Source organism: Chiloscyllium plagiosum, chromosome 1, assembly GCF_004010195.1.
Source record: "Chiloscyllium plagiosum isolate BGI_BamShark_2017 chromosome 1, ASM401019v2, whole genome shotgun sequence".
Taxonomy (NCBI): Eukaryota; Metazoa; Chordata; class Chondrichthyes; order Orectolobiformes; family Hemiscylliidae; genus Chiloscyllium; species Chiloscyllium plagiosum.
In genome coordinates this window covers 1,913,586-1,938,587 of record NC_057710.1, presented here as the reverse complement: position 1 = coordinate 1,938,587, position 25,002 = coordinate 1,913,586, and the positions used below count along the sequence as shown (strand labels likewise).

Sequence of the window (25,002 nt, the reverse complement as noted above, 5' to 3'; positions counted from 1 at the left end):
TCCCCACAGTCTATATCTTCCAGATCCTTTTCCACAGTAAATACTGATGCAAAATACCGTTTAGTATTTCCCCCATTTTCTGCGGCTCCACCCAAAGGCCGCCTTGCTGATCTTTGAGGAGCTCTTTTCTCTCCCTCGTTACCCTTTTGTCCGTAATGTATTTGTAAAAACTCTTTGGATTCTCCTTAATTCTATTTGCCAAAGCTATCTCATGTCCCCGTTTTGCCCTCCTGATTTCCCTCTTAAGCCTACTCCTACTTCCTTTATACTCTTCTAAGGATTCACTCGATCTACCCTGTCTATACCTTACATATGCTTCCTTCTTTTTCTTAACCAAACCCTCAATTTCTTTAGTCATCCAGCATTCCCTATACCTACCAGCCTTTCCTTTCACCCTGACAGGAATATACTTTCTCTGGATCCTCGTTATCTCATTTCTGAAGGCTTACCTTTTTCCAGCCATCCCTTTACATGCGATCATCTGTCCCCTAATCAGTTTTCGAAAGTTCTTGCCTAATACCGTCAAAAAATGAATAGAAAAAAAAAGTGGTGCTGGAGGTCTTAAAACACAAATGTCTCTCAAACCCCAGCACCTAATTAGGTTTATCACAGGACATTGTGGGAAGCCAGCGTGGCAATTGAGAGGCTGCATGCAGAGGTATTTGTGTCATCAACACTACAGGTGAGATGTCGGAAGACTGGAGGGTGGGTAATCATTTATGAAAGAATACAAGGAACTATAAATCAATGACCCTAATGTCAGTGCTGGGTAAGTTGTTGGAGGGAATTATGACAGACAGGATCTGCATGGATTTGGAAAGACAAGGACTTATAAGGAATAGTCAGCATATCTCTGTGCGTGGAAAATTATGTCTCACAAACTTGATTGAGTTTTTTGAAGAGGTGACCAAGAAGGTAGATAAGGGCAGAATTGTAGCCTTGGGCTTTAATAAAGCCTACGTCAAGGTTCCACATGGTAGACTGATTGCTGAGGTCACAGGGATCTAGGGGGTGCTAGCCAATTGCATACAAAATTCGCTTGACAGTAGAAGACAAAAGGTGGTGGTAGAGGGTTGTTTTTGAGACTGGAGGCCTGTGACCAGCAGTGTGGCACTAGGATTGCTGCTGGGTCCACTGGTATTTGTCATTTATGGAAATAATTTTGACACATGCTTAATAGGTTTGCAGATGACATAAAATTGGTGGGAAAGTGGCCAGTGAAGAAAGTTGGCTAAGAAAACAACAGGATCTTGATCAACCAAGCTATTGGGCCAAGGAATGCCAGATCAAGTTTATTTTAGATAATTGTGAGGTGTTGCATTCTGGTTAGACAAAATAGGGCAGGGCGTACATAGTTAACAGTATGGCCCTGGGGAGTGTTGTCAAAGAGAAACCCAAAGGCAAAGTACACAATTTCTTGGAAGTGGTGTCATAGGTCGACCCAGTGGTGAGGAAAGGCGTTTAGTACACTTGCGTTCATTAGTCAGAGCTCTGAGTATAGGAGTTGGATCATCATGTTACGGCTGTACAAGACATTGGTAAGGCCACATTTGAAATACTGTGTCCAATTCTGGTCACCCTGCCATAGGAAGGATGTTATTAAAATGGAAAAGGTGTAAAAAAGATTTACTGAGACTGGAGAGTTTGAGTTATCGGCTGGCACTTTGTTCGTTTGCAGTGCTAAAGGCTGAGGGGTGACTTTACAGCGGTTTATAAAATCATGAGGGGCATAGATAAGGTAAATAGCCAAGGTCTTTTCCCAAGGTTAGAGGAGTCCAAAACTAGAAGGCATAATTTTAAAGTGAGATGGAAAAGACTTCAAAAGTATCTCAAGAGGGACAACTTTTTCACACAGAGCACGGTACATATATGGAACGAACTGTCAGAGGTAGTGGTATTGGTGAGTATTATTGCAACATTTAAAAGACATTTAGACTACATGGACAGGATAGGAATGAATAGAAAAAAATAAGTGGTGATGGAGTTCTTAAATCATATAAAGGTATCTAAATCCCCAGCACCTAATTAAGTGTATCACAGGACATTGTGGGAAGCCAGGGTGGCAATTGAGAGGCTGCAAGCAGAGGTATTTGTGTCATCAACACTATGGGTGGGTAATCATTTAAGAAAGAATACAAGGAACGATAGATTGGTGAGGATAGGAAAGGTTCACAGGGATATGGGCCAAACATAGGCAAATGGGGCTGGTTCCGTTGAGGAAACCTGGATGTACTAGGCCAAAAGGTTTATTTGTGTGCTGTATGACTCTACGATTCTGTGTTCCACATCCACCTTGTGAAGACCATTCAGGACTTTATCAACTTGAATCAAATCATCCACACTATTAATTTCCAGTGAAAACAAGCCCAGCCCAATTATCCCTCATAATGATAGCGTCATCATTCCAGATGCCAATCTCTTAAGCCTCTTCTGAATCTTCTCCAATGCATTTACACCTTCCCTTAAATAGGAAGAAAAAAATGACACAAGAGATTCAAAATTTGGTTTCACCTGTGCCTTTTTACACATAAAGATCATTACTTTTACGCTCATTTCCTCTCAAAAATAACATTCGTATCCCATTAGACTTCTTAATTACTTCCTGAAGCTGAACACTAACCTTTTGTGATTTATGCACAAAATGACCAAGATTATTTGATGCCTCAAAATTGCACAGGATTTCTCCCTTTATATGATAGTTTGCTTTGTCATTTCACCTGTCACATTTAACAACCTTACATTTCACCACATCATACTCCATTTTGACTTGTTTCATTCTGATAAATTCAAAGCTGCAAGTAAAACCAGCTTACATTATGAGTTGAGCATTATCATTGTGTAGCCTTGGTAGAAGATTTGTTTTCCTCCAGTTAAGAAATCGTTTCATTGTTCCCAAAGCATTGTGATCTACTACTATTTGGTCAGTTGTCCACACCTCAACACCAATCAGGGCAATTCGAATATATAGTGATCTGTAAAACTGCAGTGAGACACAACTTCAGCAGTTAACAACTGAAATTACCATCTGCATATCGCATTATTGCATTTAGAATACCACTATTTCACATATTTCACTGCTTGCCCATCTCATAAACCCATCTCCCTGCACTGCACATCCACCTCATGAACCCCTCTCTCACTGCACTGCTTGTACAGCTTATAAATATCTAAAAGAAAAAGCAAAATACTTTGGATGCTGGAAATCTGAAACAAAAGCAGAGAGTGCTGGAGAAACACTTGCAGCAGTGAGAACAGAGTTAAAGGACTTCAAGTTTGATATGACTCTTCCAAGCTCTGTTTAACTATCTCATAAACTCACTCTTATTGCACTGTATATAAACTCAAAAACCAAGTATAACAACAAAATACTAGTCATGATTTGGAGATGCCAGTGTTGGACTGGAGTGTATAAAGTTAAAAATCACACAACACCAGGTTATAGTCCAACAGGTTTAATTGGAAGCACTAGCTTCCGGAGCGATGCTCCTTCATCAGGTAATAGTGGAGGGCTCAATCCTAACACACAGAATTTATAGCAAAAATTTAGTGTGATGTAACTGAAATTATACATTGAAAAATTGATTGTCTGTTAAGCCTTTCATCTGTTATTATACAGTGATAGTTTCACTTCTTTCATGTGTAAATCACAAAATCTTTTTTTAAAAAAGTTCCATTCTCGCTTGATGAAGGAGCGTCGCTCTGAAAGCTAGTGTGCTTCCAATTAAACCTGTTGGACTATAACCTGGTGTTGTGTGATTTTTAACAAAATACTATGGATGCTGGAAAACTGAAATATAGGAAGTACCAGCAAAAATTGTTTGATCAGAATGCATCTGTGAACAAGAAAGTCACTATTTCATGCTTGATCTGACTTTCCTGAACTTTGGTTATATCTCCACACTGGTACTCCTAGATCTGCTGAGTTTTGTCAGCACTTTCTGTTTAATCTCAAACCTCTGCTTCACTGCACTATTCTGACATCCCATAAACTCTTGTCCCACAGCTCTGTACCGTTTACCAATCACATAATTAGTCCCACTGTACTACTTAATCATCTCTCTGTTCCTAATGTATCATTTTATTAGATACACTTGTCTCCCCAACTCATAGACCCATGTTTCACTGCACTGCTAAACTATCTCCTGAACCCCTCTCTCACTGTACTGTTTTCTAGCTCATGAACTGCAGAATCACTGCAATGTTTACTATCACATAAACTCCTGTCTCATTCAGCTGTTGATTTATCTCAAACTTCTCTCTCACTGTATTGTTCACTTATCTAATAAACTCTGATATCACTGCACTTTTTCTCCAACCCATAAACTCCTTGCTCACTGCACTGTTGAACCATCTGATAAACTCCTGTCCCACTGCACTGTTTACTCATGTTATATACTGCTGTCTCACTGTGTTGTTTACTATCTTATAAACTCCTGTCTCACTGTAATGCCAAGTTGCAAGAGCTAGTCTGGTCCGCCCATTCTTTTTCTCTTTTTTGCAGTTTTCTCCTTCAAATTTTTAACTTCTTAAATTTACCTGGAGGAAATGGAGGAGGTGAGTCCCAGATTGGAGGGCATCATTGGCAACTCCCGGAGGGGAGTCCCAGACCAGGCAGGCGTGGGAGATCAGCCCTGGAGACGAGTTTGAGACTAGGCTGGAATGGGAGGTGAGTCCAGGAGGCTGTCAGAGGGGAGGCAAGTCCCAGTGGCAAGTTCCAGACTAGACATCACCACAGGGGAGGCAAGTCCTGGACTGGAGGCTGCCATGGGGAGGCGAGTCACAGACCGGAGGCCAGCGCGGACAAACAAGTCCTGAAGGGGGGTGTCCTGGACTGGAGGTTACTGCTGTGGAGGCATTGTCCTTGTGAAGTGGAAGTGAGGCTTCAAGTTTTGAAGCCTGGCGTGGTGTGGCGACTTGGCCTAGTGTGGTCTGGAGGCTAGGTGCTGGCCTATGAAAAGGACTGTAATTTGAGTACTTTTATAAAACATTGTATTCTTATACCGGATTTTTATTTATTATTTCAATTCTGTAACAAATACTTAAGTATCTCTACGTCGGTATTCTGTACCTAAGATGGTGCCATAACGGCAACATCGCAAATTTTTCACTGCACTCATTCGAATGCACATAACAATAAAGCTAATTTGAAGATTCTACTATTTATACATCTTACAAACTCCTATCTCACCTAATCTTCACTTATTTCAAACTCTTGTCTCATGGTAGTATTCATATACTCCTAGTTTATGATACTGTTTACTCATCTCATAAACCCTCTCTCATTGCACTGTTCACTCACCATACAATCTCTCTCTCACTGCACTGTTCATTTATCATACAATCTCCTGGCTTACTGCATTGTGTGTGAATCTCAATCTCTGTCTGACCGCACTGTTTACCCTTTTCAATCTCCTATGTCATGGAACCATTTACTCATCTCAACCCCTTCTCTCGGTGTACTGTTCATGCATTTCATAAACTACTCTCTCACTGCACTGTTCACTCATCTCAAACTCCTATATCATTGCATTGCATGGTTATCCTATAAATTCCTATCTCAATGTACTGTTTACCCATCTCCTAAACCCCTCTATCACTGCACCGTTTACTTATCTCATAAATAACTATCTTCCTGCACTGTTAACCAATCTCATAAACTTGGGGTGGAGGTTCATAGTTCCTTGAAGGTGGAGTCACAGGTGGACAGGGTAGTGAAGAAGCCATTTACCTTTATTCGTCAGTGCACTGAGTATAAGAGTTGGGACATCATGTTGCGGCTGTACTTGAAATTGGTTTTTCAGCAGCAGCAGGAGCAGCAGCTCGAAGGGCGGGAGCTTGGACCAGGGGCCTGTCAGGAGCATTGAGTCACTGATTTGAATGTTGAATGTTTGAAACTTAGCTCAAGCGCAGGGAGACCTCCATTTCTGTTTTTCAGCAGCAGCAGCTCAAACGACGGAAGCTTGGACCAGGGCCTGTCGGGAGTGGTGAGTGACTGATTTGAGCTTTTACATTTGACATTGGAGAGTAGAGGTTTCTGGGAAAGGAGGGACTTTTTATTTCCCTCCAGCTTTATAAGTCAGTGTTTTCTCAACCCAATATCCCACCTTTGTAGGGCTTCCCACCCAACCACTCTTCTAACATTAAACAGTAGGGACACATCAGGTAAGCTTCTCTTTTTTTACTTTCTGATAAAGGGACTAGCAGGGATGGCAGTGCAGGGAGAGGAATGTTCCTCCTGCATGGTGTTTGAGGTGAGGGACGCCATTAGTGTCCCATCCAAGTACATCTGCAGCAAGTGCACCCAACTCTTGCTCATCCATGTTAGGGAGCTAGAGCAGGAGCTGGATGAACTTCGGATCATTCGGGAGGCAGAGCCTGTGACAAATAAGAGTTACAGGGAAGCAGTTGCTCCTCGGCACGAAGAAAGCTGACTAACTGTTCGAAGGGGGGGAAAAAAAGTCAGTGGAGGGATCCCCTGTCGTCGATCCCCTGAAAAACAAGTATACTGTTTTGGATACTGTTGGGGGGACGACTTACTGGGGTGTGCAGTCGGGTGCACGTCTCTGGCACAGAAGGGAAGGAGGGAAAGGAGGAGAGTGTTAGTCATTAGGGACTCAATAGTTAGAGGGTCAGATAGAAGGTTTGTTGGGAATGAACGAGACTCACGGTTGGTGTGTTGCCTCCCAGGTGCCAGGGTTCGTGATGTCTCGGATCATGTCTTTGGGGTCCTGAAGGGAGAGGGTGACCAGCTAGGAGTCATGGTCCATATAGGTATGAATGACAAAGGTAGAAAGAGGGATAGGGATGTAAAGCAGGAATTCAGGGAGCTAGGTGGAAACTGAGAGCTAAAACAAACAGAATTGTTATCTCTGGTTTATTACCTGTGCCACGTGATAGCAAGGCAAGGAATAGAGAGGGATATCAGCTGAACGCATGGCTGCAGGGATGGTGCAGGAGGGAGGGTTTCAGGTACTTGGATAATTGGAGCTCATTCTGGGGAAGGTGGGACCTGTATAAACAGGACGGTCTTCACTTGAACCAGAGGTGTACTAACACCCTGGTGGGAAATTTGCTGGTGCTATTCGGGTGGGTTTAAACTAGATTAGATTAGATTAGATTAGATTAGATTACAGTGTAGAAACAGGCCCTTCGGCCCAACAAGTCCACACCGACCCGCCGAAGCGAAACCCACCCATACCCCTACATTTACCCCTTACCTAACACTAGGGGCAATTTAGCATGGCCAATTCACCTGACCCTGCACATCTTTTTTTTGGACTGTGGGAGGAAACCGGAGCACCCGGAGGAAACCCACGCAGACACGGGGAGAACGTGCAAACTCCACACAGTCAGTCGCCTGAGGCGGGAATTGAACCCGGGTCTCAGGCGCTGTGAGGCAGCAGTGCTAACCACTGTGCCACCGTGCCGCCCACAACTAGCTCAGCATGGGGATGGGAATCTGAGGTGTAGTTCCAGTGCACAGAAGGATGAGAGTAGGGAGGACATGGACAGGATTTTACGGTCACAGGAATGTGTTGGCAGACAGCAAGCTGGTTTGAAGTGTGTCTACTTCAGTGCCAGAAGTATCCGAAATAAGGGAGGTGAGCTTGCAGCATGGATAGGTGCCTGGGACTTTGATGTTGTGGCCAATTCAGAGACATGAATAGAGCAGGGTGAGGAATGGATGTTGCAGGTTCCAGGGTTTAGATCTTTCACTAGGAACAGGCAAGGCAATAAAAGCAGGGGAGGTGTGGCCTTGTTAGTCAAGGATAGTATAATGGTGGTTAAAAGAACTTTTGACGAGGGCTCATCTACTGAGGTTGCATGGGCTGAGGTTAAAAACAGGAGAAGAGAGGTCACACTGCTGGGAATTTTTTTATAGGACGCTGCAGAATTCTAGGGATGTGGAGGAGAGGATTTGCAAAATGATTCTGGGCAGGAGTGAAAAGAATAGGGTGGTCACCATGGGGAACTTTAACTTCGCAACATTGACTAGAAATGCTATAACTCTAGTACGTCAGATGGATGAGTTTTTGTCCAATGTGCGCAGGAGGGTTTCTTATATGTTGAAGGGCTGATAAGAGGGAAGGCCACACTGGATCTGGTGTTTGGTAATGAACCAGGCCAGGTGTTTGATTTAGTTGCAAGTGAGCACTTTGGAGAGAGTGACCATAATGCAGTTACATTTAGTTTAGCGATGAAAAGAAATAGGTACATGCCACAGGGCAAGAGTTATCAATGGGGCAAGAGCAATTGTCATGCGATTAGGCAAGGCTTAGGATGCATAGAATGGTGTAGCAAAATGCAGGGATGGGGACAATTGAAATGTGGAGCTGGTTTAAAGAACAGATATTGCGTGTCCTTGATAGATATGTCCCTGTCAGACAGGGAGGAAGTGATAAGGTAGGGAACCCTGGTTTACTACAGAAATTGCATCCCTTGGTAAGCGGAAGAAGGAAACTTATGTCATGATGAGACAAGATAGTTCAGATGAGGCGATAGAGAGTTACAGATTAGCCAGGAAGGATTTAAAGAGAGAGTTAAGAAGAGCAAAGAGAGGACACGAGCAGTCTTTAGCAAATAAAATAAAGGAGAACCCTAAAGCTTTCTATCGGTATGTGAGGAATAAAAGGATGACTGAGGTAGGAATAGGGCCAGTCAAAGACAGAAATGGAATGTTGTGTGTGGATCCTATGGAGATCGGAGAGGTGCTAAACAAATACTTCTCATCAGTTTTCACTCAGGAAAAGGAGAATATTGTAGAGGAAGAGAATGAGATACGAAATATTAGACTAGAAAGGATCAAGGTTAGTAAGGAAGAGGTGTTATCAATTCTAGAAGGAGTGAAAGTAGACGAGTCCCTTGGGCCCGGATGGGATTTATCTGAGGATTTTCTGGGAAATGAGGGAGGACATGGCGGAGTCTTTGGCGTTGATCTTTGAGTCATCATTGTCTACAGGGTTAGTAAGACTGGAGGATTGCAATGTTGTGCCCTTGTGATGAGATGACCCAAGTAATTATAGACCAGTCAGCCTTACTTCTGTTATAGGAAAAGTTTTGGAAAGAGATAGGATTTATAATCATCTAGCAAGCAACAATTTGATTTCAGATAGTCAACATGGTTTCATCAAAGGCAGGTCACATCTCAGTTTTTTGAGAAGGTGACCAAGCATGTAGACTTCAGTAAAAGCTTTGATAAGGTTCCACATAGTAGGCTATTGGAGAAAATGCAGAGGCATGGGATTGAGGGTGATTTAGCAGTTTGGATTAGAAACTGGCTTTCTGAAAGAAAGCAGCGAGTGGTGGTTGATAGAAGATAATCAGCCTGGAGTCCAGTTACTTGTGGTGTGCCACAAGGATCTGTTTTGGGACCACTGCTGTTTGCTATTTTTATAAATGACTTAGATGCAGGCATAGGTGGATGGGTTAGTAAGTTTGCAGATGACACTAAAGTTGGGGGAGTGGTGGACAGTGTGGAAGAATGTTGCAGGTTGCAGGAGGACTTGGATAAACTGCAGAATTGGGCTGAAAAGTGGCAAGTAGAGTTCAATGCAGATAACTTTGGGAAGAATAACAGGAAGGCAGAATACTGGTCAATGTAAAGATTCTTGGCAGTGTGGATGTGCAGAGGGATCTTGGAGTCCGCGTACATAGATCTCTGAAAGTTACCACCCAGGTTGATAGTGCTGTTAAGAGGGCACGCGATGTGTTAGGTTTTATTGGTAGGGGCATCGAGTTCCGGAGCTGTAATGTCATGCTGCAACTATACAAAACCCTAGCGCGGCCACATTTGGAATATTGTGCGCAGTTCTGGTTGCCCCATTACAGGAAGGATGTGCAAGCACTGGAAAACGTGCAGAGGAAATTATCAGGATGTTGCCTGGTCTGGAGGAAAGGTCTTCTGAGGAAAGGCTGAGACACTTGGGTCTGTTCTCATTGGAAAGAAGAAGACTAAGAGAGGATTTGAGAGAGACATACAAGATGATCAGAAGATTAGAAAGGATAGACAGTGAAAGTCTTTTTATTAGGAATATGACATCAGTTTGTACGAGGGGGCATAACTACAAATTAAGGGGTGATAGATTTAAGACAGATTTCAGAGGCAAGTTCTTTACTCAGAGAGTGGTAAGGGCATGGAATGTCCTGCCTGCCAATGTAGTTAACTCAGCCACATTAGGGAGATTTAAACAATCCTTGGATAAGCACATGGATGATGATGGGATAGTGTAGGGGGGTAAGCTTAGATTAGTACACAGGTCAGTGCAACATTGAGGGCCAAAGGGCCTGTTCTGTGCTGTATTGTTCTATGTTCTATTTACCCTACTCACCTATTCTGCCACCAGATATCTGTGGATGAGACCCAGAAAAGCTAAACAGTTTGTTATTCTCCTTACTGGAGTTTGGAAGAATGAGAGATAATCTCATTGAAACATGCAGGATTCTTAAACGACTTGACAGGGAAAATGCTGAGAGGATGTTGGCCCTCGTGGGAAAGTAGAGGGCATAGTCTCAGAATAAAGAAGTGCCAACTTAAGACTGAGGTGAGGAGGAATTTCTTTTCTTAGAGGCTTGTGGGCCTTTGAAACTCTTTGTCAGAGAGAGCTGTGGGGCAAATTCCATATGAACATTCTAGGCTGAGACCAATGAATGATTGATCAGCCAGGGATTTAAAGATGATGGCAGAAGTGCAGCAGAGCTGATATGAGGGGAGGAGGTACGAAGAGCAAAGTGGCCTACTCCTAGAATCATCAGTATGGAGACATGCCCTTTGGCTCAACTGGTCCATGCCGAACAAAATGTCCATCTACTCTAACCTCATTTCCCTGCACTTGGCCCAGATTCTTCTGATCCTTTCCTCTCCATGTATTTGTCCAAATGCCTTTTAAATGTTGTTAATGTACCTGCCTCAACCACTTCCGCTGGCAGCTCATTCCATATGCGTGCCACCTTCTGTGCAAAAGATTGCCTCTCAGGTTCCCATTTATTCTTTCCACTCTAACCTTAAAGTGATGCCCTCTAATCCTCGATTCCCCCACCCTGGGAAAAAGACTGAGTGCATTCACCCTATCCATGCCTCTCATGATCTTATACACCTCTATAAGGTCCCTCTCTCAATCTCCTATGCTCTAAAGAAAAAAGTCCTAGTTTATCCAACCTCTCCCGATAACTCAGACTATTGAGTCCTGGCAACATTCTTGAACATTTCTTCTTCACTCTTTCTCATTTACTAACATCCTGCCTATAACAAGCTGACCAAAGCTCCAAAGGCAGCCTCCCCAATGTCCTGTACGACCGCAGCATAATTTCCCAACTGCTATACTCAATGCCCCTGACTGATGAAAGCTAGTGTGACAAAAGCCTTGTTCACTGCCCTGCTTATCTGTGAGTTGAAGAATGTGGTGCTGGAAAAGCACAGCTGGTCAGGCAGCATCTGGGGAGCAGAAGAGTCGACGTTTCAAGCATCAGTCCTTCATTAGGAAAGAGGGGCCCAAGGTGATGGGAGATAAATGGGAATGGGGATGGGGCTAGGGGAAAGGTAGCTGGGAATGCGATAGATAGATGAAGGTGGGGGTGAAGGTCATAGATTGGAGATGAGGGTGGAGCGGATAGGTAGGAAGGAAGATGGACAGGTAGATAGTTCAAGAGGGCAGTGCTGTGTTGGAAGGTTGGATCTGGGATAAGGTGGGGTTGTGGGGAAATGAGGAATCTGGTGAAGTCCACATTGATCCCATGTGACTGGAGGGTCCCAAGGCGAAAGATGAGGCATTCTTCCTCCAGGCGTCAGGTGGCTAAAGTTTGACGGTGGAAGAGGCCCAGGACTTGCATGTCCTCAGTGCAGTGGGAGGTCTCATCTTCTGCCTTGGTACTGTCCAAACACACGGGATCAATGTGGACTTCACCAGTTTCTTCATTTCCCCTCCTCCCACCTTACCCCAGATGTAAAATTCCAACTTGGCACAGCCCTCTTGAACTGTCCGACCTGTCCATCTGCTTTCTCACCTACCTGCTTCACCCTCCTCTCTTAACTATCACCTTCATCCCCACCTTTATCTATCTATCTATCACATTCCCAGTTAACTTTCCCCCCTAGCTCCAAGTGCCTCCCATTTATCTCTCAGCCCCCTTGGGCCACTCCCTCATTCCTGAAGAAAAGCCTGTGCTCGAAACATTGACTCTCCTGCTCCTTGGATGCTGCTTGGCCAGCTGTGCTTTTCTAGTACCCACACTTTTCGACTTTGATCTCCAGCATCTGCAGTCCTCATTTTCTCTTCCCTGTCTATCTGTGACTCCACTTTCAGAGAACTGAGTACCTGAACTCCGAGGTTCCTCTGTTTCATTACACTGCTTCAGGCCCTACCATGAAAGCTCCTACTTTGATTTGGCTTTCCTAAATGCAAGACCTCACACTTCCCTCAAACTCCGTTGGCATTTCTCAGCCCACTTTCCCAGCTGATCAAGGTCCTATTGGATTTTTAGATAACCTTCCTCACTGTGCATGATACCATCTATTTCAGTGTCATCTGCAAAATTACTGATCATGCCTTGTACATTCTCACCCAAATCATTGATGTAGATAACAAACAGCAATAGGCTCAGCACCGATCCCTGAGGCAATGCACCAGTCACAGGCCTCCAGTACTCCAGTCCTTCCACAATTAGCCTCTGCTTCCTACCATCAAGCCATTGTGTATCCAATTTTCCAGCTCCCCCTGGATTCCATGCGATCTAACCTTCCAGAGTGGCCGATTACGTAGAACCTTATCAAAGTCCTTACTGAAATCCAGATAGACTATGCCTACCACTCTCATCAACTTTCCTGCTCACTTCATCAAAGAACTCTAACAAATTTGTGAGGCATGATCTTCCATGCGCAAAGCCATGCTGACTACTCCTAATCAAGCCCTGTCTTTCATCGGCGTGTTTATCTTATCTCAGAATCTTCTCAAGTAATTTTTCATTGCAGCCTTTCTTAATTAAGGGCGCAACATTCGCAGTCCTCCAGTCTCCTGGGACCTCACCTGTGGCCAACGATGACGCAAAAATATCAGCCAGCGCCTCTGCAATTTCTTTTGTCACCTCGCACAGTGTTCTTGGAGAGATCTGATCAGGACCAGGAGATTTATGCACCCCCATACATTCTCATACGTCCAACACCTCCTCTACTGTGATATGGACAGTCCCCAAGATATGAGAATGTGTTGCTGGAAAAGCACAGCAGGTCAGGCAACATCCGAGGAGTAGGAAAATTGACGTTTCAGGCTGGAGCCCTTAATCATAAATTCCTGAGGAAGGACTCCAGCCCGAAATGTCAATTCTCCTGCTCTTTGGATGCTGCTTGACCTGCTATCCTTTTCCAGCAACACACTCTCAACTCTGATCTGCAGCATCTGCAAATCTCATTGTCTCCTAGTCCCTATGATATGACCATTAACTTCCCTAAGTTCCCAAGTCTTCAAGTCTTTCTCCATGGTCAACAGAGGAGAAATATTCCTTGAGGACCTTATCCATCTCCTGTAATTCTACGCAAAAATGTCCACTTTGGCCCTTTACTCCTGTTCCTTTTCCTTCTGGTCTTAACTCTTCAATCACTCTCTTCCTCTGAGTTTCCCACTGTTTGCCATTCATTGCCTTGTTCCTTCTTCCAAAGTACATTACCTCACATGTAAGAGGGTAAAATTCTATCTGCCACTGATCTGCCTATCTGACTAACCCATTAAAATCCTCCTGTAAACTAACACCTTCTTCTCAAAAACAGACATTACTGGATAAGGTCAGCAGGTCTGGCAGCAGCTGTGGAGAGAAATCAAAGTTAACATGAATTCTGAGAAAGGGTCACTTGACCCAAAATGTTAACTCTGATTTCTCTCCACAGATACTGCCAGAGTTGGTCAGTTTATCCAGCATGTTCTGTTTCTGTCTCTGATTTATAGTATCCACAGTTCTTTCAGTTTTTATCTTCTTTCGCTCTGTCAACTACCTGGCTAATTTTTGTGTCATCTGCAAATGTACTTATCATCACCTTCAAAAAGAACAAAAACCAGAATGGCACAGGGACATTAGGGACCTTGTCAAATGCTTTAGGAAAGTCTGTAAAAATAACACCCACAGCACAGGGGAAGTGATGGCCTAGTGGCATTATCACTGGACTGTTAATCCAAAGACCCAGGCAATGTTCTGAGGGCCTAGGTTCAAATTCCATGACGACAGATGGTGGAACTTGAACTTTAAAACAAATCTGGAATTAAGAGTCTAATGATGACCATGAATCCACTGTTGATTGTCAGGAAAAACACATCTGGTTCACTAATGTCCTAAGGGAAGCAAACTGCCATCCTTACCTGGTCTGGCCTACAATTGACTCCAGACCCACAGCATTGTGGATGACTCTTTACTGCCCTCTGGGCAATAAATGCTACCAGCCAGCGACACCCTCAGTCTCAGAGAACTCAATCAAGTTTGGAAGATAAGATCGCCCCCTTACTTCTTTACCTATCCCAAAAATCCTGTTTTACAGAACTCATTATTCATCTCTTAAATCAGTGTCTGACTACACAGTATCTCCATCTCATAAATACCTGTCTCACTGCACTGACTTCCTGTCTCATATGTCCCTCTCTCACTGCACTGTTTACCCATTGTAGTGATTGTAACAAGGTCAGCCAGGTAGACCTCATAGAATAAGAGATCCCTGGTTGGAGCTGTATCTCTGGTCAATCAACGAACCCTGGCTGACAGATAGAAAAATGAATGCCAGACAAACTGACATTCTTGAGACAGTGTTAAGGACTTTCCACGTGTATATAAAGGATGACTTGATGATGGATTATGGCCTTTACGGAGTTATTTCACCCATTTCAAAGGTCTTTCTCACTGGATTATTCATCCATCCCATAAATCCCTGTCTCACTACACTGTTTATCCAACTCATACACACCCATCCCACTGCAGTGTAGACAGAGTTCATAAAATCTTGTCTCACTGTCCCACAGATTCTTCCATCTACACATTGTGTTGAACAAATAAAGAGTAAACTAATGAATTTACAACTATCCCAAACTGTTCCCATACTCACCAAATCCACGTAATTCACAGCATTCACCAGTCGGCTGATCACTTTTCGTTTGCTGTTAAATGCACTCTGATACTGAAACAAGAAATGAAAACTTAATTCTCCCTTCAGACATCACAGAATTCCAAACAGAACTGTGGAAGCACAATAAATGAAGAAGCAGAAAGACTGACAGAGTGGAAACTGATACGCTCTCACCAGCTCAATTGCTAATAGTAACAAAACTTTAGACAACTGATTTAAGGCAGGATCTTCACACAGTTTGGCACTGGACGTGAGAGAATGGAGCCAAGATCAGGATCAAATGTGTCATAAGTGCCAACTTGCCAGAGGGTAAAGTTGAGTCGTGTTGTGGAGTATTCAGATGGGAATTCTGCTGCAACAAGTAGTATTGTATTTAGTAATCAGTACAGAGTAGGATTTAGTTTGAAACAAATTATAGAGCCATAGAGAAGTACAGCACGGAAACAGGCCCTTCTGTCCAACTCGTCCATGCCGAACAGATATCCTAACCTAATCTACACCCTTTGCCAACACTTGCCCCATATCCCTCTAAATCCTTCCTATTCACATACATATCCAGATGTCTTTTAAATGCTGCAATTGTACCAGTCTTCACCATTTCCTCTGGCAGCTCTTTCCATGCACACACTATTCTCTGATTGAAAAAGTTGCCCCTTAGGTACCTTTTCTATCTTTCCTCTCTCACTCTGATTCAATGTCCTCAAGTTCTGGACTCCTCCAACCCAGGGAAAAGAGTTTATCGATTTATTCTATCCATGCTCCTCATGCCTCCAACGCTCCAGGGAAAACAGTCCCAGCCTCTCCCTACAGCTCAAATCCTCCAAACTTGGCAAGATGCCTGTAAACCTTTTCTGAACCCTTTCAAGTTTCACAACATCCTTCTAATTATGCGTGAACATTTATAAAATACAGGTCTTTCTGGGTATAATGCATGTTTCATTACGATTGATGAACTGGGGACATTTTTCTAAAGCTTGAACTTTTAAAAAATGTGTTGGCTGTAATGTGATTACATCCGTTAAACTGCGACTTTCCTATAATGCAGTGTTGCACAGGAATGCAACCATCACATCATAGAAATACACCTGTAATGACGATAACCTGAGTAAGTTCCACACAGTGTCTGAACCAAAGAACATGATTCAGCTATCAGAATTGTAGGTTTACGTAAGGCCACTTTAACAAAATCTGATACTGTTCACCGTAATCTGGGGAAAGTCTATTCATTTTGTGGGATGTGGGCACTGGCGGCTGGCCAGCATTTATTACCTATTCCTAGTTGCTCTTCAGAAGGTGGTGATGAGCTGCCTTCTTGAACTGCTGCAGTCCACCTGCTGTGGGTTGACCCAGAATGCCATTAGGGAGGGGATTCAAGCATTGTGACCAAGCAACAGTGAAGGAATGCTAATATATTTCATTGATTTGGAGGTACCAGTGTTGGACTGGGGTGTACCAAGTTAAAGATCACACAACATCAGTAGTGGGAGTGGCTTGGATGGGAAATCGAAGGTGGTAGTGTTCCCATTTCTCTGCTGTCCTTCTCCTTCTAGATAGAAATGGTTGTGAATTTGGAAGGTGCAGTCTGAGGATCTTTGGTGAAGTTCTGCAGTGCGTCTTGTAGATAATACAAACTGCTGTTACTAAGCATCGGTGGTGGAAAGATTGGATGCTTATGAATAGAACATAGAACAGTACAGCACAGTACATGCCCTTCGGCTCTCAATGTTGTGCCAGCCTCTAATACTGTTCTAAGTTCAGACTAACCTACAAGCATTTCATTGCACTATCTTCGATGTGCCTATCCAACAGCCACTTAAATGTCCCGAATGTATCTGATGCTAATACAAATGCTGGCAGTGCATTCCATGCACCCACCACTCTCTGAGTAAAGAACCTATTGCTGACATCTCCCCTAAACATTCTTTCAATCACCTTTAAATTATGTCCCCTCACAATAGACATTTTCACCATGGGAAAAAGTTTCTGGCTATCCACTCTAACTGTGCTTCTCAACATTTTGCAAACCTCTCGCAAGTAACATCTCATCCTTCTTCGCTCCAATGAGAAAAGCCCTAAATGCCTCAACCTTCCTTCATAAGATATGCCCTCCAGTCCAGGCAGCATCCTGGTAAATCTCCTCTGCACCCTCTCTAAAGCTTCCACATCTTTCCCACCATGAGGCGACCAGAATTGAACACAATATCCCAAGTGTGGTCTAACGATCTCCAAAGAGCTGCAGCATAACCTCGCAGCTCTTAAACTCAATACCCCTGTTAATGAAAGCCAACACACCATTCGCCTTAACAACCCTATCAACCTGGCTGGCAACTTTGACATCTATAGACATGGACCCCAAGATTCTCTGTTCCTCCACACTGCCAAGAATCCATCCTTTAACCATGTATTCTGCATTCAAATTCGACCTTCCAAAGTGAATAACTTCACACTTTTCCAGGATGAACTCCATCTGCCACTTATCAGCCCAGTTCTGCATCCTGTCAATGTTCCACTGCAGCCAACAACAGCCCTCCGCACTATCCACAACTCCATCAACTTATTAACCCATTCTTCCACTTTCTCATCCAAGCCATTTATAAAACTCACAAAGAGCAGAAGTCCCAGAACAGATCCTTGCGGAACACCATTGACCACCCAGCTCTACAATTTTAATTGAATTGAATTGAATTGATTTGAATTTATTTTCACGTATACAAAGACACAGTGAAAAGCTTTGTCTTGCAAGCAATACAGTCAGATCACACAGCTAAATAGCATAGATAAGTAAATAATAGTTAAACTGTGGCACAGGTACAGGTGAATATTAAGAGTTTGTGAGTCCATTCAGTATTCTCACAACAGTAGGGTAGAAACTGTACCGAAACCAGCTGGTGCACGTGTTCAGGCTTTTGTACCTTCTCCCCGATGGTCGAGATCGTAGAAAAACATTGCCAGGGTGGGATGGATCTTGGAGAATGCTAGCGGCCTTTCCTTGATAGCTGGCCTAGTAGATGAATCCTATAGATGGGATGTTGGCCTTTGTGATTGCCGGACAGAGTTCACCACTCTCTGTAACCGTCTCCGATCTTGAATGGGTCACTTACCATACCAGGTAGTGATACGCCCAGATAGAATGCTCTCAATGGTGCAGCTATAAAAGTTGGCAAGGGTATTAGCCTTCATACCAAATTTTCTCAGCTACCTGAGGAAGAAGAGACGTTGTTGGGCCTTTGTAACCAGTACGTCCACATGAAGAGTCCAAGAAAGCTTGTTGTGGATGACCACTTCCAGGAGCTTGACACTCTCTACTCGTTCCACCTCTGTGCTGCTAATGTGTAGGGGGGCATGAGTAACATCCCTCCTGTCTGTAATCTGTTTCGTCACCATCTGAGGTTCGACCGACCATGGTGGTGTCATCAGTGAACTTGTAAATGGCATTAGTCTGGTATTTGGCAATGCAGTCATGGGTATACAGCGAGTACAGTAGGGGGCTCAGTATGCGCCCCAGAAGGGCTCCAGTGTTGAGTGTTAGTGAGGATGAAATACTGTCCTCAATCTTCACTGACTGTGGCCTGTGGGTCAGGAAACTGAGGATCCAGTTGCAGAGAGTGGGGCTTCGTCTGAGATCACTAAGTTTAGTAATCAGTCTCGAGGGGATAATAGTGTTGAAAGCTGAACTGTCATCAATGAGTGGGATTCTAACATAGCTGTTCTTAGTGTCAGGAAGTTCTAGGGAGGAGTGAAGAGCAAGTGATAAGGCATCTGACGTGGATTTGTTGGTCCGACAGGCAAATTGGAGTGGGTCAAGAGTAGTGGGGAGGCTGGAGTTGATTAATGCCATGACCAGCCTTTCAAGGACTTCATGACCATAGAAGTTAGGGCCACTGGGCGGTCGTCATTGAGACATGCTACATGAGCCTTCTTAGGCACAGGGATGATGTCGGCCCTCTTGAAACAGGCAGGGACAGTGGCTTGCTGCAGGGAGAGGTTGAAGATGTCCGAAAAGACCTCTGGCTGCTCCAGGTTCAATACTTTCCATCTACTACCACTCTCTGTTTTCTATCGGCCAGCCAATTCTGTATCCAGACAGACAGGTACCCCTGTAACCCATGCCTCCTTAATTTCTGAATGATCCTACCATGGGGAACCTTATTGAATGTCTTGCTAAAATCCATGTACACCATATCCAGTACTCTATCTCAATCAATGTGTTTTGTCACAACCTCAAAGAATTTAATAAGGTTTGTGAGGCATGACCTACCCTCACAAAGTCATACTGATGATCACTAATCAAATTATGGTTTTCCAAGTAATCATAAATCCTGTCTCTCAGAATCCTTTCCAATACTTTGCCCACCACTAACGTAAGACTGAGTTTAATACCCAGTATTATCCCCATTCCTTTTCTTGAACAAGGGAATAACATTTGCCACCCTGCAATCATCTGGCACTACTCCAATGGACAATGAGGATGCAAAGATCACATCCCATCTGGCTTAGGATATTTATCTAACCTTACATTTTTCAAACTTTTCAGCACATCCTCCTTCCTAACATCAACCTGTTCTAGCATATCAGTCTGTTTCATGCTGTCCTCAGAAATGACAAGTTCCCTCTCGGTAATGAATACTGAAGCAACGTATTCATTAAGGACGTCCCCTCCTTCTTCCAACTCCAGGCACAAGTTCCCTCCAGTATCCCTGATTGGCCCTAACCTCACTCTGCTGATCCTCTTATTCCTCAAATAAGTGTAGAACGTCTTCGGCTTATCCTTAATCCTTCCTGCTACAGCTTTCTCATGCCCCCTTCTAGCTCTCCACTGTCCATTCTTCAGTTTCTTCCTGGCTACCTTGTAGCCGTCCAAAGCCCTGACGGATCCTTGCCTCCTCAATCTTAAGTGAGCTTCCTTCTTCCTTTTGACTAGATGTTCCACAGCCCTTGTCACCCAAGGTTCTTCCAAACTACCATCCCTTCCTTGCTCAGTGCCTGGGACAAACCTGTCCAGCACTATCAGCAGGTGCTTCCTACACAACCTCCACATTTCTGTTGTGCATTTCCCAGAGGACATCTATTCCCAATTTAAGCGCCTCAGTTCCTGCCTAGTAGCATTGTAATTCCCCTCCCTCAATTAAATATTTTCCTCTATTGTCTGCTCCTATCCCTCTCCATGAGTATAGTTGTGATCACTATCACCGAAATGCTCTTCCCCCGAGGGATCTCACAAGGCCAGAGACCCGGGTTAAATTCCCACCTCTAGCAACTGTCTGTGTGGAGTTTGCACATTCTCCCCGTGTCTGCATGGGTTTCCTCCGGGTGCTCCGGTTTCCTCCCACTGTTCAAAAATGTGCAGGTTAGGTGAATTGGCCACGCTAAATTGCCCGTAATGTTAGGTGAAGGGGTAAATGTAGGGGAATGGGTCTGGGTGGGTTGCTCTTCGGAGGGTCGGTGTGGACTTGTTGGGTCGAAGGGCCTGTTGCCATACTGTAAGTAATCTAATCTAAGGAATCTAATCTAAGATCTGACACCTGGCATGATTTGTTGCCAAACACCAAATCCAATATGGCGTCCCCTCTAGTCAGCCTATCTACATATGGCATAAGGAACCCTTCCTGGACACACCTGACAAAAACGGCTCCATCCAAACTATTTGAACTGAGGAGTTCCCAATCAGTATTAGGGAAGTTAAAGTCACCCATGACAAGAACCCTGTTACTTCTACACATTTCCAAAATCTACCTCCCAATCTGCTCCTCCCTGTCTCTATTGCTTTTGGGGGGCCTGTAGAAAACTCCCAGCAAAGTGACTGTGTTCACTGAGGAGAGGGACATGATGAATGTTGAGATTAGAGATAGAAGTTTGATTACTCTGGATCATGTTGACATAAATAGGGAAGATGTGTTGGGTAGGCTAGAGGTTATTAAGGTGGACAAATCCCCAGGATCGGATAGGATCTATCCCAGGTTGCTGAGGGAGGTGAGAGAGGAAATAGCTAAGGCCCTGACAGATATCTTTGTAGCATCCTTAAACACAGGTGAAGTGCCGGAGGAATGGAGAGTTGGTAATGTTGTCCCCCAGTACAAGAAAGATAGTAGGGATATGCCAGGTAATTACAGACCAGTGAGCCTGACTTCAGTGGTGGGAAAGGTATTGAGGGATAGGATCTGTTTATATTTGGAAGAGAATGGGCTTATCATTGACAAGCAACATGATTTTGTGCGGGGGAGATTGTGCCTTCCCAACTTAATAGAGTTCTTTGAGGAAGTGACCAAGTTGATAGACGAAGGAAGGGCTGTAGAGGTTATATACATGGACTTTAATAAGGCATTTGATAAGGTTGCCCAAGGCAAACTAATGGAGAAAGTGAAGTCACATGGTGTGCAGAGTGTTCTAACTAGTTGGATAAAGAACTGGTTGAGTAACAGGAGACAGAGAATAGAAGTTGAAGGGAGTTTCTCAAAATGGAGAAAGATGACCAGTGGTGTTCCGCAGGGATCAATGCTGGGGCCACTGTTGTTTGTGATATACATGAAAGATTTGGAAGAGGGCACTGGTGATCTGATCAGTAAGTTTGCAGATGACATGAAGATTGGTGGAGTAGCAGAAAGCATAGGGGACTGTCAAATAATACAGGAGAATATAGATGATGGTATGCTTGCCTTCATTGGATGGGGTATTGAATATAAGAACTGGCAGATCTGTTAAAATTGTACAAGACTTTGGTTCAGCCACATTTCGAATACTGTGTACAATTCTTGTCACCACATTACCAAAAGGATGTGGATGCTTTGGAGAGGGTGCAGGGAAGGTTTACAAGGATATTGCCTGGTGTTGAAGGTGCTAACTATGAAGAGAGGTTAAGTAGATTACGATTGTTTTCATTAGAAAAAAGGAGTTTATGAGGGGATCTGACTGACGTCAGAACGGTGTAGACAGGGTAGGTTGAGATCAGCATTTTCCTCAGGTGAGGGATTCAATAACTAGAGGTCACATGTTCAAGGTGATAAGAGAAAAGTTTAAGAGGGAAACACGTGAAAAGTACTTTACACAGAGGGTGGTAGGGGCCTTGAACACATTGCCAGCAGAGGTAGTAGAGGCAGGCACTGTAAATTCATTTAAGGTGCGTCTGGACAGATGCATGAGTAGGTGGGGAGCAGAGGGATACAGATCCTTAGGAATTGGGCGATAGATATAGATACTGAATTTGGATCGGCACAGGCTTGGAGGGCCGAAGGGCTTGTTCTTGGGCTGTAAATTTTCTTTTTTTTTTTAAAATCTACACATCCCTGAACAATATGGGTAATGCAGCATTAGCAACTCACCGAATCTGCACATCTTTGAATTGTGGAAGGAAACTGGACCACCCGGAGGAAACTCACACAGACATGGAGAGAATGTGCAAATGCCACACAGACAGTCGCCGGAATCAAACCCGGATCCCTGATGCTGTGAGGCATCAGCGCCAACCACTGAGCCACTGTGCATACGTTCTGCCCACAAAAATGATCCTGAGCTTCCAGTTGCTTCCCACTTTAACAAAAGAGAGGAGGAGAACTGCTTCAAGGTAGGCATCCTTGCAAAAGGATTCGCAGTAAGGTTAAAATCAACTAGGCAAAAGTGAGGACAGCAGATGCTGGAGATCAGAGTCAAGATTAGAATGGAAAAGCACAGCAGGTCAGACAACATCCAAGGAGCAGGAAAATTGACATTTCGGACAGGAGACGATGAAGGATTTCCTGATGAAGGGCACTGGCCCAAAACGTTGATTTTCCTGCTCCTCGGATGCCTCCTGACCTGCTGTGCTTTTCCAACACCACTCTAATCTTGACTCTGATCTCCAGCATCTGCAGCCCTCTCTTTCTCCCACTTTAACACCCCACTCTGTTCCCTGGCCAACATCTATGTCTCAGGCTTGCTGTAATGCTCCAGCGAAGCTCAGAGTAAGCTGGAAGAACACTTCATTTTCTACTTGAGGAATCCTGAAGCCCTCCAGAATCAATATTGAGTTCAATAATTTTAGGGCCTGAACTCTCCCATGTCCAAGCCCCCAACTCCACAAACCAGGGCTTGTTATTACATAGTTTGCCATTACACAATACCAATTGTTAGCCACTAAATGTCTCCATTCACAGCTATTCACTCACCTAGCCAGATCACTTCCCCAATGTGAAGGCAATCACATTCTGAGTAGCAAATAGAGTAGACTAGATCATGAGAAGTGCAGGTGAAGTGCTGCTTACCTGGAAGGTATGTTTGGGCCCTTGGATACTGAGAAGAGAGAAGGTAAATCCGGATACTGAGAAGAGAGAAGGTAAATTGCAGGTGTTACAGCTTCTGCAACTGCAGGGAATGGTGCCATGGGATTGTGGAAGGCATGCTGGGAAAGAGAGAAGAATGGACAAGGGTGTACTGGAGGGACTGGTCCCTGCGGAAGGCAGACAAGAGAAGGGAGGTGTCATCTTGCTGGAGGTGATGTAAATGGCAGCAGCATATGGGTGAGTATTTATAACATTTTGATTATTTATAGTTTGTAAACGTTTTGTTTTGTTAAAAAATGAAGGGCAACACTGCAGAGGTCCAGAGAGAAACGGTTCCAGAGTAATGAACAATATTTGCTGAAAATGTGTTGCTGGAAAAGCGCAGCAGGTCAGGCAGCATCAAAGGAACAGGAGAATCGATGTTTCGGGCATAAGCCCTTCTTCAGGAATAAGCCTTCTTCGGGCTTATGCCCGAAACGTCGATTCTCCTGTTCCTTGGATGCTGCCTGACCTGCTGCGCTTTTCCAGCAACACATTTTCAGCTCTGATCTCCAGCATCTGCAGTCCTCACTTTCTCCTCTAATGAACAATATTTGACAAGCTTTGTGGAATCATAAAACATAGAACATTCCAGAACAGTACAGGCTCTTCGGCCCTCAATGTTGCACTGACCTATGAAAACAATCTGAAGCCCATCTAACCTACACTTTTCCATTATCATCCATATGTTTATCCAATGACCATTTAATTGCCCTTAAGGTTGACAACTCTACTACTGTTGCAGGCAGGCTGTTCCTACTTTCTGAGTAATGATGCTACCTCTGACCTCTGTCCTACATCTATCACCCCTCAATTTAAAAGCTATGTTCTCTTGTGTTAGGCATCACCATCCAAGGGAAAAGGCACTCACTGTCCACCCTATCTAATCCTCTGATCATCTTGTATGTCTTCATTAAGTCACTGTTTAATCTTCTTCATAACAGCCTCAAATCCCTCAGCTTTCTTCATTAGACGTTCCCTCCACACCTGGCAACATCCTGGTAAATCTCCTCTTCACCCTTTCCAATGCTTCCACATCCTTCTGCGGTGACCAGAACTGTATGCAATACTCCAAATTTGGCCACACCAGGGTTCAGTGCAGCTACAACATGACCTTGTGGCTCCGAAACCCAATCCCTCTACCAATAAAACCTAACACACTGTGGACCTTCTTAACAACTCGATCAACCTGGGTGGCAACTTTCAAGGATCTATGCTCATGGACATCAAGATTTCTCTGCTCATCCACACTACCAAGAATCTCACCATTAGCCCAGTATTCTGTATTCCTGTTACTCCTTCCAAAGTGAATCACCTCACACTTTCCTGCATTAAATTCCATTTGCCACCACTCAGCCCATCTCTACAGCTCGACTTTGAGTGCGAGCAGCAGCTAAGGTAAGACAGTTTGTTTTAAAATTACTTACCGGTAGCGGGCAGCGGTGTTTTCTTTTCTCTTCACAGAAAGAGCGGGAGCAGCAGGGGGAAGTGACGAAGACCAGAGGGGCAGCCGGGTAGGTTTTTTTTTCCCTTTAAAAGCGCAGAGAAGAACCTGTGGCACTACAGAGGTAGTGCCTCCCAATCTCCCTCCTCCTCTAACCTAATAATAAGACCCGT

General features: G+C 44.1%; 1 protein-coding gene across 1 annotated transcript in view; it reads right to left on the bottom strand.

Moving 5' to 3' along the window:
- Positions 1–25,002, bottom strand: part of LOC122549379 (zinc metalloproteinase-disintegrin-like batroxstatin-2) — a 177,154-nt gene that overhangs the window by 120,029 nt on the left and 32,123 nt on the right. The window contains exons 5-6 of the mRNA XM_043689436.1: positions 15,074–15,145; positions 2,814–2,980 (exon numbers count right to left, since the gene is read on the bottom strand). Of these exons, the coding sequence (XP_043545371.1) occupies positions 2,814–2,980; positions 15,074–15,145 (239 nt within the window). The remainder of the gene's footprint in view (positions 1–2,813; positions 2,981–15,073; positions 15,146–25,002) is intronic.